General features: G+C 37.1%; 1 protein-coding gene and 1 non-coding gene across 2 annotated transcripts in view; both read left to right on the top strand.

Annotated features, from left to right (window-relative positions):
• Window positions 1-19981, top strand: part of WDR49 (WD repeat domain 49) — a gene marked incomplete at its 3' end in the record, with an annotated part of 135184 nt that overhangs the window by 8097 nt on the left and 107106 nt on the right. Inside the window, exons 2-4 of the mRNA XM_059686146.1 lie at window positions 15369-15809; window positions 17886-18062; window positions 19341-19515. Coding sequence (XP_059542129.1) covers window positions 15369-15809; window positions 17886-18062; window positions 19341-19515 — 793 coding nt within the window. The remainder of the gene's footprint in view (window positions 1-15368; window positions 15810-17885; window positions 18063-19340; window positions 19516-19981) is intronic.
• On the top strand, window positions 970-1074 carry LOC132232085 (U6 spliceosomal RNA). Its single transcript, XR_009452245.1, has one exon. It is a non-coding gene; the product is annotated as a U6 spliceosomal RNA (small nuclear RNA).

Genomic DNA, 19981 nt, shown 5'->3' with positions numbered 1-19981 from the left:
ACCCTGATCAGGAAGTCCCCAGAGATGTTCAGGGAGGGTGCTCAGAACAAACTTGTCTTGGGGGTGAGTGGCATCTAAACACAATACACTTGTGCTAACTTCACCTCAAAGGACCCGAGAAGTTTAGTAGGCCATTGTGCTTGTCTGAGAATTGTGCTTGAGGTGTAATAAAATGAATAAATCCACAGACTGTATGATATCCTCATGCTTGGTTGTCTTTTTATAGAATTCTAAAGATGGCTGCAGACAGGTTCTACAGCAGGGCCTATCAGCAATGCTTCTTTGTTCCAACAGATCATTGCCGAGGTTCTGACACCCTGCCAGGCAGGCAAGGCTCTAAGGGGATCAAGAAAATCAGATTTGTCCTAGCTAGTTTGGCGCAGTGGATAGAGCATTGACTTGTGGACTGAAGGGTCCCAGGTTCGATTCCAGTCAAGGGGACATATCTTGGTTGCAGACTCCATCCCTAGCCCTGGTCTGGGCGCTTGCGGGAGCAACCAATTGATGTGTCTCTCTCATATCGATGTTTTTCTCTCTGTGTGTCTCCCCCTCCCTTCCTGCTCTCTAAAAAATCAATGAAAAATATCCTTGGGTGGGGATTAACAAGAAAAGAAAATGAAATTTAGTCCTTTTCTATCCCTCCATTATTTGTCCTTTTTTCTAAACTCTCAGAATTCCTCCCAATTCATTAAGTAACAGTTTTCTCTTATCTTCTCATTGTCCATTGTATCTTTGCTATCAAGTTACCCAAATGGACAGGGCTTCCTGGGTGTGTCTCATGTACTACAAGTATTCTCATCTCTTGCTTCTTTCCTTTCTACCCCAGGAATCAAACACATAAACAAAATCACCCATTCTTGTTTTATTCCCTTTGCTTAAAACCTTTAGATTTTGCTCCTCTCTGATAAAATATAAGACAGTCCAGAACAATTTCAAAAAATTAAATAAAACTTACAGGTAAAGACTGCTGCTTGCTTCGGCAGTGCGTTTACTAAAATTGGAACAATACAGGGAAGGTTAGCATGGCCCCTGCTCAAGGATGGCACACAAATTCGTAAGGCCTCCCCAACCCCGCCAAGAAAAACTCTGTGTATTATGTTATCCAACAAACTTCCAAATTAGGAAACCTTAATTTTTATAGAGTGTACAAACCAGATAAAACAGCTCAAACATGATAGAGGTTTCTTTCTCTATCATGTTTGAAAGTAGAAAGCGAGTATTTCTAATTGATGGGCAGCTCCAAGTAGACATTCAGGTACCCAGGCTCCTTTCAACCTCTACTTTCCACACTTGCCATGCATCAAGTTAGCATGGAGTAGGGGAACATGAAGCAGCACATGGGGGAGTTTTTATGGGCCAAACTCACACTCAATTGCAAGGGTGACTGGAAATTGTAGACAGGTGTTTGCCCAGAGAGCAGTTTCACCCACAACTCTTAGCATTTAATGATAGGAACATTTTCTTCTCCCCTAATAAACCAACATGCTTTATTTTGAAAATTAAGGAGAGTCATGTGCCTAATGGTGTTTTGTGTTCTGCCTTAGGTGCCAAGAAGTTAAAAGCTAAATTTAGTGTTCAACTGATAGAACTATTTTTAGCATAGATTTTTCTGGGACAATTATCTGTTATTTTCATTATATGACTCTTGTTCTTTTATCTTGGCTTTAATGGTCCTATTGCCTATGAGCCTTCTGTTATAACTGAACTAGAACTCTTTCTGGAAATCAGTGGAGGTAAAATGATGAATACAAATTTAATTTTTTTCAAGTATGGTAAGATTTTATAAAGCACTTCTGTAAGGATTTTGATGTTTGATCCTCTCACCAACCTGGAATGTAGTCAGAGCAGACATTTTTATTTCCCATTTACAATTAAGGAGAATGAAGCTCAAAACGTTTAATTGAATTACCCATGGGGCAGACAGAGCTAGGGCTCAGGGCGTAGATTGTCAGCTCTCCAGCCCATTGTACGGCATGGCTCCCACAAGACAACCTCTCTTTGGGATGTTGCTCTAAGAACTAGGATAAAGGCTTCTTAACAAAACAAGCATGCTACGTTACTAACTCACAGGCACCGTGTCTTGGTAACTTGGAATTAATGTGTATTCAGCAAATAATCAACAATTCCTACAATGAAATCAATGCAGAGAGAAAATGGAAGAATAGAAGGAAAAGATAAGAATAACCCATTGCTTTTTAAAAATTATATTTTCCTCTCTAAAGGCATTTCAATGAAGACTGTGAGAAGGCAAACAGGTAAAGCTTAATTTATAACTCTATTACATAGTGCACAGTGCATTCAGCAGCCTCGGTCAATTCATCACCTACTGAACACGGGCAGCGGGTCAGAGCATTTTTCGCCCCGATGCCCTTAGTGGAATCAAAAACCCTATTTTGATGGCAGCAGAAAATCAGTGAGGCTCGGCAGGTCCCTCTCCTCAGCATTAGGTAATAGCGTGAAGACAAATCCAATTCCACTGCAGCTGGCACGATTGGAAATGACAGAGGACTCTTTGGTGGTTTCACCTGACTTGTTAGAATTCATGGGTGAGGCTAGCCAACAATGTCATCACCAAAACACAGGAAGTGAAGTTGTGTGTCAACACGTGAAAATGTGGTTTTCTTGAACGCTGTGGTCTTTGTGCTGAATTTTGTGACAAGTTCTAACAGATTCATGCCTTTTCCAGTTTATCTGTATGCTTTTGGAACAGGTGCTTATAAAACTTAACGGGGATCAGAGAGGGTTATGAGGAGTGCTTTTTGTGAACAAATAATTTAACCTTGAGCTTTGGCCAGGACTGGAACAGGAAAGGAAACCACAAAACTTGTTATAAAGGTGAGAGAAGGAAAGCAAAGGTGCTTATGGCTATTCATTTGTGGTGCATCGATGTAGCCAGATCTATAGACCAAATACTACTTTTCCAAATTTACTGAGAATTAAAAGAAAAAAAGAAAGGAAATAATTGTCATTTGTACCATTTTGATGTCACATTTCTCACATATTGCCCAGTATAGCATACCCAATGATGACACAAGACCCCACCAACTCTGTTGCTAAAAATAGGAAGCCTCTTTATTTTCCTTTTAAATGAAGAGTTTGGTGTAGATTCTCTAAACGTTCCCCCAGCTCTAAAATGCATGAATTCAGGATACATTAAATTCTTTGACTCAATTTACGGTTTCTAACAAGAGGACAGCAGCCCAAGTGCCCATCAGTAGATGAGTGGACAAAAAGCTGTGGTACATTTATACAATGGAGTACTCTACAGCTGTTAAAAGAAGGGCATCATACCTATTGTGACAGCATGGATGGACCTGGAGATTATTGGGCTCAGTGAAATAAGCCAGTCAGAGAAATACAAGTACCATATGATCTCACTTATATGTAGAATCTGATGAACAAAATAAACTGATGAACAAAATAGAACCAGAGGCATGGATACATGGAACAGACTGAGCTGTCAGAGGGGAGGGAGGCAGGGGGGACTGGATGAAAGAAGGTGAAGGGATTAACTAAAGAACATAAAAGCATAACCCACAGACACAGAGAGCAGTGTGATAGAGGGAAAGGGAGGTGGAAGCTGGGTGGAGGTGGGCAAAGAGGGGGGCTGGGAATGAAAAGAGACTTTGCTTTGGACGATAGGTGCACAATGCACTATGCAGATAATGTTGTATTGAGTTGTACACTTGAAACCTGTATGGTGTTGTGAACCAATATCCCCCACAAAATTCAATTAAAATATTAAAAACAACAACAATTAAAATTGTTTTAAAAAACTGTGTATGTCTAACCTTCTGTAGTGATATTTCCAAATGAAGATCACTGAAGCTCAATTGTCTCTTGGCTGCACCATTCCTCTGGTCAGGCTCTTGCCCCCAAGTTCCTAGCTTCAACAAAACAGATGCTAGTAATAAACTCATTTAGGTCTAGAGCAGAGAACTGAAAATGTCCACAGGCAGAGAAAAATGATATGGACAATTACACATTTTGGTGATTAAGATTATCTTTATTTAAAGTGAAATATAGATTTATTGATTTTTGTTTTTCCTGCAGTTGCAACTCAATTCTAATTTACCAACTGATAGCAAATCTAGTTGTTGAAATTTTGGACTGGCAAAGTTTAGTTCCAAACTCCAAATTTAGTACAGAGATTTCAAGATCTATGCCTTTGTTAGCCACAAAATTTAAACTTCATTTATATTGGTGAGCTTTTGTATCACCAATATCATAATGTAAATGAAAATTAAAACCAACTAAAATCTATTCAAGCAAGCAAAAGGAGTAATATGAACTTGGCTGGTAAACTAATCTCTCCTGTTCTGTTGTTCAATCTCTCATGAATGTGCATTGGGAGGTGAAAATTGCAGGAGATGATATAAACTGCTGGCTCTGTTTTGGAATTACATATCTAATTTGCTCCAGAAGACATTCATGGGGTTTGACAGCAAACACTAATACATATTCATTATCAATATGCTTTGTAACCAAGGGAAGTTGAGGCAAGTGCGACAGAATGAAGCATGAGAAAGCAGCATGTTCATTTTAAATTTAATTACAGAGATGGAGGAAAGAATGCATGTTGATAACACATACTAATTCAGCTGTCACGAAACATTACCCCCAAACCACGCCAAATATTTGGCAGAAGAAATGTTATTTATGGTGAAGTGCTTGTTAAAACTAGCAGGTTCTGGGGAAAACAAGATTCTGAGATCCTATTAGAAACGATTTTTCATGTAGAGAAAAAGAAACATTGCCGAATTCTAATGATCTCAAGTAAATGCAGAAGAAAAAAGAAAAAAAAAAGAAGCTCTCTAACTAAGTAAAGATTTTTGAGCCACACAAGATTTCTATTTATGGAATATTTTTTGACATGGTTAAAGGTTAAATTCAGTTTGAAATGGGGAAAAACAATAACTAATGTGATTCTTGTGACCTTATTATAATCTTGGTGCTTTGACCCATGTGTCATTCATTATGACCAGCCCACCTGGCTTTCCCTCTTAAGTATAAGTATTTGAAGAGCATACACCTTGTCTGTCTTGTTCAAAGCTGGTGCTGTGAGCTCACAGTAGAGGTTGACATGAAGCGGGCACTTAATGTATATTTGTTTAATAAATAAATAAACCTACCCATGCTAGCCTGTGTGCTGTACATACTTAATACACATTTATTAATGAATGGAACAATAGATAGATATATAGATGGATAGATGGAAATATTTCTCTAAGTGTCTTACAACTCATTAGACATTACTTTTCAGGATCTGGAAGAAAATGCTAACCAATGGATAAGGGCAGTGATCCTTAGTCAGTGACATGCAAACACACTGTCAGGTTTGACAGAGGAGAAAATACCCAGATTTCTGATCAAATTGAATTATGCTCTCTCTGTAGTTTTTAACTGTGACCTATATTCTTGTCTTGGGCAAGTCCTTATTTGCCAAGTAGGAGAAAAGAAGAAAGTTTTCTTTCATCATTTCATTATAAAATATTACTATAGGAAAATGTTAAGGGGATAAAACATAAACAACATTTCTGAAAGTTGGCAGGTTTTTGAAAAAATTAAGTGTCTGCTTTGGGAATGTATTGCTCTGTTTTACTAGAAAGTATGTACATGTTTAGGCTCACTAGGCCTATTTTTTAGTAACCAATTGATGAGTTTTATGAAGAATGAGAAAACCACAACTTTGTTTGCACTCTCATATTTTTCTGAAGCAAGTGTAAATCTGTCCAACCATCTCCAGAGTGGGGCTTGGCAAGATACATAAAAAACTTTAAGAATGTAAATTCTATGACTCAGCAATTCTGTTTCTAGGAAATTTCTCTCAGGAAATAATTGGGCAACAGAGCAAAGATGTATGTGTAAGAATGTTTGTTGCTGGCTGCTTTACATAAAACAGCAAAGAATTGGGAACATTGAAAATAATAGGAGTTTGTAAATTGTAGGTCTTCTCTGTAGAATATTGTGCCACCATTAAAAATGATGATAAAGGCCCAGCCAGCCCTGACTCATTGGTTGAGCATTGACCTATGAACTAGGAGGTCGTGGTTTGATTCCCGCTGACGGCACATGCCTGGGCTGTAGGCTTGATTCCCATTGGGGGGCATACAGGAGGCAGCTAATCAATGATTTCTCTCTTATCATTGATGTTTCTATCGCTCTCCCCCTCTCCCTTTCTTGCTTATATCAATAAAGTATTTTTAAAAAATGATGATAAAGACCAGTATTTATTGTACAAGACATAGCTTCATGATGTGGCCTAAAGTGGAAAAGCAGCAAAGATATATATCATGATCTTATTTTGTAAATAACACACAGACATTTCTATTTTTTTTATATATATTTTATTGATTTTTTACAGAGAGGAAGGGAGAGGGATAGAGAGTTAGAAACATCGATGAGAGAGACACATCGATCAGCTGCCTCCTGCACACCTCCCACTGGGGATGTGCCTGCAACCAAGGTACATGCCCTTAACCGGAATCGAACCTGGGGCCTTTCAGTCTGCAGGCCGACGCTCTATCCACTGAGCCAAACCGGTTAGGGCAACATTTCTATTTTTATGGAGAAAAAAATTTGGAAGACTGATGGCATTATGGAGGATTTAGATTTGGGCTTATCTATTTCTTGGATTTTTCTATAGTAAAAACAGATTATTTCGTGCAAGATAAATAATTTAAGAAATGCACTGGCACATACACATTGCTAATTAAAAGCACATGATCTCTCCTTTAAGAAAAATAGGCTTGCCCTGACTGGTTTGGCTCAGTGGATAGAGCGTCAGCCTGGGGACTGAAAGGTCCCAGGTTCGATTCCAGTCAAGGGCATGTACCTTGGTTGCAGGCACATCCCCAGTGGGAGGTGTGCAGGAGGCAGCTGATTGATGTTTCTCTCTCATCGATGTTTCTAACTCTCTATCCCTCTCCCTTCCTCTCTGTAAAAAATCAATAAAATATATATTTAAAAAAAAAGAAAAATAAGCTGACAAGTTTCTTATAAAGGGTATATTCTTGAAGGTTTGCACTTAGGTTTCCTATAAGTTACAGTGAAATCCAAATTTTGCAAAGCTCAGAAGGGAATTTTACAGAGTTTTCTTCTTCTTTTTTTAAATAGATGGGCTGCTCACTAGAACTGACTATACTGAAGAAAAGCCTTTCTAGGCAGAAGGAAATGATTTTTTTGAGTATTCTTTGAAAGGGATACAGGGAGACAGGAAACTTTTCTAATGGTCTAAAGTTGTGCCTACTGAGAAAATCAACCAGACATTCTTGCAAGAAAAACTGGAGGGAATAACTGATTATTTTCTTACATAGCAAAATAAATTTACAAACATTATCTTAGGAAGGGCTGAATGAGAATATGCTTTCCAATGAATCTCACAGTTTTCACTTTTACCAGAAAATGAGTTCTAAGAGACAAAGCGTATTAAATTAGTACTTATTTAAGTAGATAACTTTATATGTATACAAAAATATATAACCAGTCCTGGCTGTAGTAGCTCAGTTGGATGGAGCATGGTCCTGGTTGCGGGCTCGATACTGAGTCAGGGGACATACCTTGGTGGGTATGATCTCTGGTTGGGTTATATACAGGAGGCAGCCGATGGATTCACCTCTCTCTCTCTCTCTCTCTCTCTCTCTCTCTCTCTCTCTCATTATATATTCAAAGATAGCTCAAAGATAAATTATTTTGCCACACACTATTGAATCTAATACAGGTTGAGAGTTTGTAGCAACTAAATCCTAGTATACACAAGCTCATTTTTAGATTGAAGGATTATTTTACCTTCCTTTCTATGGAGTAAGCTTTTGCCAAGAAGGTTAAGATAGAAATCTCCAACTCACCTAAAGTTCACAAACCAGCAGTACAAGTGGCTCAAGACAAAACAGAAACTACAATTTTTCCCAGTGATGAGATGTAGGTTTTATATGCATGAAATGGTCTACTGGTCTTGGTGTCTGGGAATAGGTAAACTTCACTTTCACTGGGCTCACTTAGGATAGTTTATACTTGTGCCTCGAGAAAGAGCAGTTGAAACAGAGTGCACACAGTTTCTGTTTCATGTTATGCTCAAATCTAGCATCTGCTATCAGGATGGCAATGGTTGTAGACATAGGGCTTCACAGAATCCTGTTGTAGAGTCTCCTACACATACTCTTCTGCCCCACTGAGAAGTCTCTTAGAACCAGCTAGTTAGCAGCTTGGCAACCCTGATAGATAGAATCAGTTTACTTTGTTTTTATTTTAAATTTTTATTTGTTAATTTTAGAGAGAGAAAGGAAGGAGAGAGAGAGAGAGAGAGAGAGAGAGAGAGAGAGAGAGAGAGAGAGCGATATTTATTGTTCTACTTATTTATGCATTCATTGGTTGGTTCTTGTATGTAACCTGACTGGGAATTGAGCCTACAGCCTTGGTGTATCAGGGCAATGCTCTAACCAACTAAGCTACCTGGCTAGGATGGATCAGTTTATTAAAATTAGTAATTCTGTACAACTCCAGAGGCCTTACACACACACACACACACACACAAATGAATGTAGCTTAAATCCTCAGAGAAGAGTCATTGCTCTCATGACTTTATAGTCTCAGTTTTTACTGTAAAACCTTTAACAGAGAATTAACCCTTCTTGAATATAAATGTGCTATACTCACAAAAAATTATCCCATATCATATACCGTACATACATTGAATTATCAACTAGCCCTCAGAGCTACTTATTATATCCCTATTTAGAGGTGCAATAACTGAGGCAGAGGCAACCATACAACCACACAATCTCATTACCACAGCTTGTGACATATATATATATATAAAATAGAACAGAATGAATGAAGTAATCCTAGTCCCAGAACATAAAAGGGAACCACTGACAAAATAACAACTTAATGCATTCGTGCTCTAAAGTTTGTATAAAAGATCGCATACTTTAATTGTATATTTAACTAATTTATTAAAGTGACATGGAATTGATAAACACAAACCACATACTTATTGATCAAGGCATAATGGTTCTTGTTTGTGTAGGCTTTTTTAGTAAAGGCAAATTCCTAAATTTTACTCAAAGCTATGCCAAAATCATGGTTTTATTTTCAAACTTCAAACAACAAAAGCTCATGAGTGAACAGTCAGTAACGGAATTGTCAGGTATATGCTAGAATTTACTTTTCTGTCAAATTTCTTCAAGTTGGGCATACTTATCAAATCTTCCCAGTGCATATTGGCATTATCAATGTGCAGAAAATTATTTTCATGATTTAACTCATTTTGGGGAAGAAAATTTGTTTTATTCTTTGTTTATGGTCTAGTTCCAATTTCATATTTCAGAATATAAAAAATATTGTTTTGATATTTGTCAGTCTGAACAGTTTCTTGTTCTTAGAAATAAAAATAAATTATTAGTTTATAGCAAGAAAATATTCTGAGTTTCAGCTTTAAAATGTTTTTTAATGGGATACTAACACAGACATGAAGTTGATTGATGTAATGTAATATAATTTAAAATAAAAGATCACCCTTGACTTAGTTTTCACAAACAGTTTACAGTTTTGTCTCGGAGTGTTTTTAGGGTCAGATTTCTTTCTCTACACTTAAAATCTGGGTCACTGAAAAATTTCCATGTATCTAAGCTTTTTAGACTAAAAATAATTTAAGAAAGATAAGATAATGGACTTCTGAGTAGTGCAAGGGGCTAGATACCAATTATTTCTCAGGAAGTTAATTTAATTAAAGGCCTAGATTAACTTCTGTTAAATACTTGATTGCATAGTCCTTGCTCACATATCTCAGTTAACCTTTTAGTATTATTATGTTATACTTCTTGAGGAATTTTAGGTTCACAACAAAATTAAGGGGAAAATATAGATGTTACCCCTATATCCCCAACCCAAAACATGCATAAACTCCCTCATTATCAGCATCTCCCTCCAGAGTAGTGCATTTGTTACAATTGATGAAGCTACCCAGACACATCGTATGTAATCACCCAAAGGCCAAAGTTTACATTCGGGTTCATTCTTGGTGTTGTATGTTCTATGAATTTGGACAAATGGATAAAGACAGGTACCATCATTATGATATTCAACGGAGTAGTTTCAATGCCTTGAAAATGCTCTGTGCTCTGCCAATTTTTTTTATTGTAGAAAGTTTTGCCTTTTCTAGAATGTCATGTAGTTGGAATCATACAGCATGTAACCTTTGCAGATTGGCTTCTTTCACTTAGCAATATGTATTTAAGTTCCCTCTGTATCTTTTCATGACTTGATAGTTCATTTCTTTTTAGCATGGAATAATACTCTATTTTATGGAAGTACCATCATTTATTTATCCACTCACCTTCTGAATGACATTTTGGTTGCTTCCAAGTATTGGCAGTTATAATTAAAGCTGTTGTAAACATCTATATGCTAATTTTTGTGTGGATGTAGGTTTTCAGCTCCCTTCGGTATACACTGAGTGGCCAGATTATTATGACCACCTGACGTTTGTAGGCAAATTAGCTATAATTTCGCGATGAAGTTGCTAGAGGGCCAGACCATTATAAATAGGGAAGCAGGTTGCTTACCACGACAGTAGTAAAAGTGATTTTTTTCTGAAGATATGGGTAAACAATGCGATTTAACAGCCTTTAACACCCATATATATATTGAGTGGCCAGATTATTATGACCACCCCATCAGTACTACGTTGGGCCACCTTTGGCCTTCAATACTGCGGTGATTCTTCTTGGCATTGACTCCATGAGATATTGAAAGGTGATACGAGGAACCTGACACCATGCCTGATGAATAGCACTGTCCAGCTCTGTGAGATTTGATGGTTGTGGAACCAGCTGCCTGATGGCTCTTTTAACTTCGTCCCACAAATGCTCAATTGGATTGAGATCTGGTGATTGTGGGGGCCACCTAAGCAAGGTAAAGTCTCTCTCATGTTCTTGAAACCACTCCTGCACAATACGAGCACCATGGCATGGCGCATTGTCTTGTTGGAAGAAGCCATCTCTATTGGGATATGCCATCAACATGATAGGATGAAATTGATCAGCAACGATACTTAGGTATGTTGTGCTATTCAGATGTTGTTCCACATGAATTAAAGGGCCCATATCATGCCAGGAAAACATGCCCCAAACGATAACACTGCCCCCACCAGCTTGAAGGGTTGTACTCAAGCATGTGGGGTGCATGCTTTCATGCTGTTTCCACCAAATTTTCACTCTGCCATCTGCATGATACAAATGGAAACGTGATTCATCGGACCACATGAATTTTTTCCAATGCTTGACTATCCAATCCTTGTGTTCCTGTGCGAATTGGAGACGTTTTATCTTGGTAACTGCAGGCCTTCAGCTTCCATATTCCATACGATGCAGTGTATGGCTAATTTGCCTACAAATGTCAGGTGGTCATAATAATCTGGCCTCTGCTGAGGAGATATATTAAGGTCTTTGGCCTGCTTTTTAATAGAGTTGTTTTTCTTATTGTTGAAATTTAAGAATTCTTCATATTTTGGATCAGTTCTTTATCAGATATATCTTTTGAAAATATTTTCTCTTAGTCTATGAGTGTCTTCTCATTCTCTTGACATTATATTTTATAGAGCAGAAGGTTTTTAATTTTAATGAAGTCCAGATTATAAATTATTTCTTTCATGATTCATGCTTCCTGTTATATTGCATCTAAAAAGTCATCACCACACTCACTGATCATCTAGGTTTGCTTCTATGTTCTCTTCCAGGAGTTTTATTGTTTTCTGTTTTATATTTAGGTTTGTGACTTATTTTGAATTAATTTTTGTAAAGGACATAAGGTCTTTGTCTAGATTCATTTTTTTTTATCATGTGGATGTTCAGTTATCCCAACAGCATTTGTTAAAAATATTATATTTTTGTCATTGTATTTTCTCCTTTGTCAAACATCAGTTTGTGACTGGATGGGGACTGGGCCAGAGCCAGTCTGGTTCAGGCTGGCCTATAGTGTGTGGGTTCTTGACTTCATGCAGGAAAGATTTCACCTCACAAGTCCAGGTGATTATGAGGATTTTTTAAAAATTCTTTATTGTTTAAAGTATTACATATGTCTTTTTCCCCCCATTGACCTCTCCCCAGCTGCTCCCACCCACCAGCACATACTCTCATCCCCTACTGTCTGTGTCCATTGGTTATGTTCATCATATGCATGCATACAAGTCCTTTGGTTGATCTCCTACCCACTCCCCCTCCCTGTCTTCCCTCTGAGGTTGGACGATCTGTTCGATGCTTGTATACTTTTAAAGCTAAGGACATGAAACAAAGGAAAGACTTAGGGTAGAAGAAGCAACAGGAGAGAACCTAGGTGGTGCTCTGCTTTGGCTCCCTGGAAACACTATAGGAAAGAAGTGATGCTGTTAGCTCACTGGGAAGTGGAGGTCACAGTGACAAAAGTGAGCCAAGGTGGGGCTGCTGTTAGCTGGAAAGTTAGAGCAAAAAGGGGCTTTGAAGACAGAGTCAGGGGGTAAGCCCAGGACAAGCTGTCATTGCCCATTGCTCTCCTAGTTCCAAGTCTCAGGAGACTCTTAGAATTAGGAGGAAGTAAAAAGTTCAGGCCAGGAAAGGCATATGGGCATGCTTTAAAGCAAGACCACACTGGGTCTTTGTCTTGAAAGTTTTTATCTTTTTTCTGTGGGTGAGAATCTTAGGGGAGGTTTTCAGTAGAATATTCATCAGCTTTCCAGGTATGTTTTTAACATGATAATAAAATAGGGGAGTTTGGGATTTTTCTTTGGTCCCCTTTACTGTTTTACTTTTATCTTTGATCTGTCTGGCTCTAAATAGGTTTTTTTATTTGTTACCCTTACTTTATCTGTCCTTGGTTTTAGCTAGCACAAGTGGCATTAATTGGGTCTCTGTTTTTTATCTCCCCAACCATGATGATTTAAGCTATGTATTCTCTGCTTAAGGAGAAGAGGTATAAACCATTTGTTCTCAAGTGTTCTTGGTTAGAGAAGATAAGGTCTTCTATTTGTCGATTCTTATGCCAATACCAGACTGTCTTGGTTACTATAACTTTATAGTAAGTCTAGAAGTTGAGCAGAGTCAGTCCTCCATCTTTGTTCTTGTCCTTCAATATTTTATTAGCTTGTCGGGGTCTTTTGCCTTTCCATATAAGCTTTAGAATCAGGTTTTTTATCCACAAAATAAGTTTCTGGGATTTTGATTGGGATTTCATGGAATCTTTGGATTATTTTGAATCTTCCTGTTCTTGAACAGGTATTCTCCATTTACTTAGTTCTTCTGGATTTCTTAATCAAAAGTTTGTAGTTTTTATCAGATATATCTTGTTCATATGTATTTTGTTAGATTTATACATGTTTTATTTTTGTGGATGGTAATGTAAATGGTATTATGGTTTTAATATCAAATTCCATTTGTTCATTGCTTGTTCATTCCATTTATTCAAAGCCATTGGCTTTTGTATATTAGTTTTATATCCTACAACCTTGCTGTAATCACTCAGTAGTTTCAGGAGTTTGTTGATTCTTTCAGAGATTCTACATAGATGACCATGGCATCCTCTTATTGTATTAAGTGAGCTTACAGTATGATGTTGAAGACCAATGATGAGAGTGGACATTCTTGCCTTGTACTCGATCTTAGTGAAAAAACTTAAAGTTTCTCACCATTATGCATATTGTATGCTTTTTGCAGATATTATTTATCAAGTTGAGGAATTTTTCTTTTATTCTTAGTTTACTGAGAATTTTTTATCATGAATGGGTATTGAATTTTGTCAAACACTTTTTATGCATCTATTGATATGTCTGTTAATCTTTATAACAATTTCTTGTGACTGATATTGCCATATTCATTTTATAGATGGGGAAATTAAGGTTCAGCAGTGATGTAGCCTCCCAATAGTTCCCCAATTTCTGATGGAGTCAGGATTAAATCTACAGTTGTTTGACCTGCTCTATAATAGGCTGCCTCCCAGAGCTAACTGTCAACCCTTACTTTTTGACTCTGAACTAATAGGAAAAGTAGATTCTCTCATCATGAGTCTCAATACACTAAACAACCTACCAATATTAAGCTATGCATTTTCTTGAAATATGGATGATTTTTATTATTCATGAATTCTGTATTTGTGAATTTGCCTACTTGCTAAAACTTATTTGTGATGTCAAAATCAATACTTAAGGCAATTTTATGAACATTCACAGACATATGAAGAATAGCAAAAAACTTCCAATGTACATACTCCAGGCTGAGGTCAAAGGAGACAATACCGTACTCTGCCTTCTTGTTTCGATTCTGTTACCATAAACAAGAATCCTATTTGTGGTGTATTTAGTGCCAAGTTTTTTGCATTTTGTGCTTTTTGTGGGTTATTTCACTCTTTATATAGCCCCTAAGAGCAGTGCTGAAGTGCTATCTAGTGTTTCTAAGTGCAAGAAGGCTGTGATGTGCCTTATGAAGAAAATACCTGTGCTAGATAAATTTCATTCAGTCATGAGTTATAGTGCTGTTGGCCATGAATTCAATGTTAGTGAATTAATAATATAGATTAAATAAGGTGTCTTTCAGCAGAAACACACATAAAACACAATTATGAATTGATCAGTTGATGAAAATACTGTGACCAGAGGCTCAAAGAAGCCTAACCATGTATTTCCCCTAGAATCAATGGTTGAATATCTGCTGATTTAGTGTTTGTAGAGACTTCATAAAACATAACTAACATGAATAACAAAAGTCAACTGTATATGTGTTTACTGTTTTTTGTGTGTATTTATAGAAGTGGACTACTTGCCTTGGATTAAAGTTCCACTGTTGTATCATTTTACTGGTTGTGCTAAGCTTTCTTCAGGGATTCACCCATTTTCTGTAAATTACTGAATTAATTTACTATGGATGTTATAACCAATTATCATGAGTTTAGTAGCTCAAAGTACACAACTCTATTCTCTCACAGTTCCAGAGGTCAGAAGTTTCAAAATGGGGCTAAAATCAAGGTGATGTCAGACTTGTCTTCCTTCTATAGGCTCTAGGGGAAAATCTGTTTCTTTGCCTTTTTCAACTTCTAGAAGCTTCCCACAGTCCCTAATACATAGCCCTGCATCACTCTGACCCCAGTTTCCATCATCATATCTAATCTCTGACTCTCCTGCCTCCCTCTTCCACTTACAGGGACACATGTTATTGAGGATGTCTGCTTATAGCACTATCAGTTATTTGCTCCTCTACCCCAAGTCACTTAAGTAGAAAGTACAAGACATTTTTCTTTGCATCTTGGAAGAATCACTGATTAGATCCACCTTGGGGGTGGGTGTAGCACAACACTCTGGTACTTAGGATGTTTTCACTGCTGTCTTCTTTTTACCCAATTTCTAGCCTCTAGAGCCAGGTCAAACCATCTGTATGTCTCGAGAAGAGTTTATGCAGAGGATGACAGAGATTGTTGGTTGGGGCACAAAGGAAGAATATGGGAAGCTCTTTGACAAAGTGGATGTGGCCCAAGATGGCTTCATTAACTGGGACAAGCTGACTTCATTTATGCTGTTAACACTTTATGAAAACGACGAACGAGCAAAGGCGACTGCGGTTCCCCAGTGGAAAGACCTTAAGTTCCTCCCAGTGAAACACAAGGACACCATTCAAAAAGTCATTTTCTTAAAGAATTCAAGTCGTTATCTGACCATCAGTGAGGAAGGTTTATTAGGAATCTGGGGAGAGAATTTAAAGCTGCAAGAAACATTCCCCATCACTTCAGTTGCCACCAAACTTAAACACCTGTGGGTGACAAGTCTGGTTTCTCTGGAAAATGTAAACAAGGTACAAAGTCTTTATACATGAATTTATTGCTTGTATAAGGGGACACATGATGGGACAGGGTTCCAGATCAATATCAAGTGTAACACCAGCAGCAACAGAGCATTACTCTTTTGTGCCTCTAACCTGACCTGGAGGGAATACAAGTAGAGCCAAGGGAGCTACTCTGTTTTCCAAGTTGTTCTCTTGTGTGCCTTTCAATGACACGGCTGATGATTCAGATGCTTGGCTTTGTCTCCACTGTGGTCATGCTGCATTATATGCAGAACTGAGAGGCTATACAATGCGTGGCACAGCTGAGTGCAATGACAGGAAACTGCTTGTCTCATTTTGATGATTTTGACCACTGTACTAATCAGTTTCTTAATTCTGATGTGTAGGGTTCACTCAGTCCAAATATCTTTCTATAACCATGCCTACGAGCAAGGTAACATACTGAAAGGAAAATCGGTTTGTGAGAGGATGCAGCTTAAAGAATTCATGTTCTTAGTATTTTATATTAAGTAGATGGTAAATTTCACTTTAAAAATTTTAAACTCACACACGAGCATGAATAATAGTATTAAGAACCAATATTCACCCTTAACCATTTTCCAATTCACATGCAATCTTGTTTCATCTATACCTCCCCTCTTTGAAATCCAAAACATTCAATCATTTAATTTGTGAATATTTGGTATTTTTAAAATGTGTCTCTTTTTAGTATAACCAAAACACCACTCTACATTTAATATAAATAGCAATAATTCATTAATATAATTACATATCCAGTCATGTACATATTTCCTTGTCTTATTGTTTTTAATAGTTTATTGTTTGACAGTTAGTTTGAACCAAGATCCAAATAAATTTCAAACATTGTGAATATTTGCTATGTCTCTTTTTTCTACACATTTTCTCCTCTGTGTGGTTTGGTATTACGATAATATTGGTTTTATAAAATGATTTCAGAAGTGTTTCCTCCACTTCTATTTTTTTGGGGGAAGAGATTTAGAAGGATTAGTGTTGATTCTTTAAATGTTTGTGGAATTTATTAGTGAAGCATCTGGGACTAGAATTTTTTTTGATTACTAATTTAGAATTTTATTGTGTGTCTGCTGAGTTTTTTATGCCTTTTGAGTTAGTTTAGGTAATTTTTGTATTTCTATGAATTTGTTCATTTAATTGAAGTTATTTGTTGCCATGTAATTGTTCATGGAATTTTCTTCTTCTTCTTTTTTTTTAACACTTACCCAAGGATATTTTTCCATTGATTTTTTTTCAGAGAGAGTGGTAGAGAGAAGGAAAGACAGAGAGAAATATTGATGTGGGAAAAACACATCGATTGGTTGCCTCCTTCATGCACCCTGACCAGGGCCTGGGCCAGGGAGGAGCTTGAAACCCAACCGAAGTATGTGCCCTTGACCAGAATCAAACCTGGGAACCTTCAGTCAGCAGGCTGACGCTCTATCCACTGAACCAAACTGGCTAGGGCCATGGTATCATCTTATAATCTTTTCTTATATTTCTATAAAGTTGATAGTAATATCCACTCTCTTATTTATGATTTTAACAATGTGTATCTTTTCTCTTTTATTTCTTTGATTAGTTTAGGTAAGCTTTGTCAATGTTATTGAAAAATTTGTTTGCTCTTTTAAAACTAGATTTTAAGATATTATCTGGCTTAAGAAGGCTTCTTACCAGGTTTTTATCAATTGAGTTTTGTGACAGTTTCTGCTTGCTTTGTAAAACATGGTTTGTAAAGTTTCTGTTATGACTGTGTGAATCTGTAGCTCTCTGTGTCTTTGTTTTTGTTTTGTAATTAGTCATCTTGTTCCCGTAGATAGAAGTTGGTGGGTATATGAAGTAAGAATAAAGAAAGAATGTTCAAATAACTTCAATGGCAAATATTTTTTCTTGGTTACTGTCCAAAGTTAGAATAAAACACATTTGTGCCACTGTGCCATACTTATGTAATGCTCTTAAGAATCCTTAGGGAATGATGTCTGATTTGGTGCTAAGATTTGCATGTCTGCTTTGCATATTGATTTCACTAAATCCATCAGACATGCTTTCTGACTTTCTACATTGTTTCTTTAGATAGCGGTGGCTTTTACAAGTAAAGAGATTTGTTTTTATGATCTGCTGTCCAAAGAACAATTTCCTTGTCAATACAAACTCCAAGGCCTGAAAGGAACACCAATTTGCATGGATTATTGGTATGACCCTCTTGATGCCAATAAATCAATTCTGTCTTTTGGGGACATAACTGGAAAGGTAAGTAAGGGAACAATAAGATTGAACACTATCTACTTAATTATCAAAAAGTAGCTACATATAGAAATAGAATGCAATGAGTGTGACCTTCTAATTGAACTGCATTATAGATTATAAGACCACACACGATGGACATGGAAAAAAATGGATTAGGTCATCACAATTTCTCTTCTTTTTTATTTTAAGTTTTTATTTATTGATTGGCGAGAGAGAGAGAGAGAGAGAGAGAGAGAGAGAGAGAGAGAGAGAGAGAGAGAAAGAGAGAGAGAAACATCTATCAGTTGCTTCCCGCCTATGCCCGGACCAGGGATTAAACCTGCAACCTGGGTCTGTATCCTGACTGAGAATGGAACCCGCCACCTTTTGATGTATCAGATGACACTCCAACCAACTGAGCCATACCAGCCAGGGCCTCTCTTCTTGCTTATAACAAACAATCTCCGTTGTGGGTTTTCTTGACTATTTCATATTTAGAAATTTTTTTCTTTTTTCATCATAGGATGCTTATAATCTTAAGAAACATATTTTTATTGATTTAAGAGAGGGAGAGAGAGATAGAAACATCAGTGATGAGAGAGAATCATTGATCGGCTGCCTCCTGCATGCCCCACACTGGGGATTGAGCTCACAACCTGGGCATGTGCCCCGACCAGGAATCAATGTCCAGCCATTGAGCAACACCAGCTGGTCTAGATGCTTATACTCTTTTTGATTCCAATATTAATAAACACTTAATATCAAATGACTAAAGTTATCTCTCATAACTCTTTCAAATTCTGTATTCTGATTTTTATTCATAAGGTTCCAGGCTTCTCAGTACCAGCCTCCTGGAAAGTGATCATTTCCTCTACATTTAACAAAGGATAGATGCATTAGAGAGGCAGCACAGACACCCAGACAGGGAAGCAATGATTTCTGACTTCCTATCAAATTCCACCCGATCTCTGTAAAATTAATTATCTACTGAACAACACTAGACTATGGCTGTGAACTCTTAAGTAGTCTAATTTGAACAATTTCCTTCTATAATTGTCAAAGATTTTTATTCTTACTGTTATTAATGATGAGTATATCATAAAAGTAAATGAACCGCCCTTGGTAATTGCCTTACTAACATTGTAGTTGTTCTGTCTTTTAATATAACTGCTTGCATCTTTTAAATAATATTGAAGAACTTCCTATTAACTCAATATCAATTTTTTAATGTTAAAGAATGTAGATTTTTCTTGCAACAATTTCTCTGCCCATGTTTGTTTCTCTTTCAATATTCTTCTCAAGGTTCAAGCCATTGTTTTCACGACAGCCTTGATTTCCCTGTTTGAGCGTCCCGCTAGTGCATGTGAAAATGAAGAAGCCACTGTGACCATTAACTGGGCAGAACTGCTTTCTGGATATCACAAATGTTGCTATACGTTAGAGCACAAACTTCATCGTGGAGAGTGGGTCAGGCAAGGTACTGCATTTCCGTAGTAATGAATGAAATGATCAGCTTCAACTTCTTCGTTTATATTCTTTGATGAAAATGTTTCACACAAAATGTTCAAGTTTAGACACCAGTAATTAGTTCTCTGGAGATTTTGTCCTGGACTCTTTGCTGTTCCTTGCCTACTAGCAGGACCCTTTCTTTCTTTTATTTCCTTCTAAATTATGCCTCATATAATTAATTCAGGTGAACTGTGCACTCAAAACATCTCAAGAGAAGGGAGAAAATTGCCACAGAATCCATTTAACTTCGACACCACTCTGATCCTAACTGGTCTCATCTAGTCGCTTCAAGATGCTTAATAAAAGGATTTAACAAATCCCCTCAAAACCACTCCTTTGTTTCCTTTATGCTCTCATGGGAAATATATTAGTTTGACTGCCTTCAAAATGGAAACTTCTTAATTACCTTTTCTACCTTTTTCTCTTTTTTGATA

This window comes from Myotis daubentonii, chromosome 3, assembly GCF_963259705.1.
Source record: "Myotis daubentonii chromosome 3, mMyoDau2.1, whole genome shotgun sequence".
Lineage (NCBI taxonomy): Eukaryota > Metazoa > Chordata > Mammalia > Chiroptera > Vespertilionidae > Myotis > Myotis daubentonii.
This window is presented reverse-complemented; position numbering and strand designations above follow the sequence as displayed.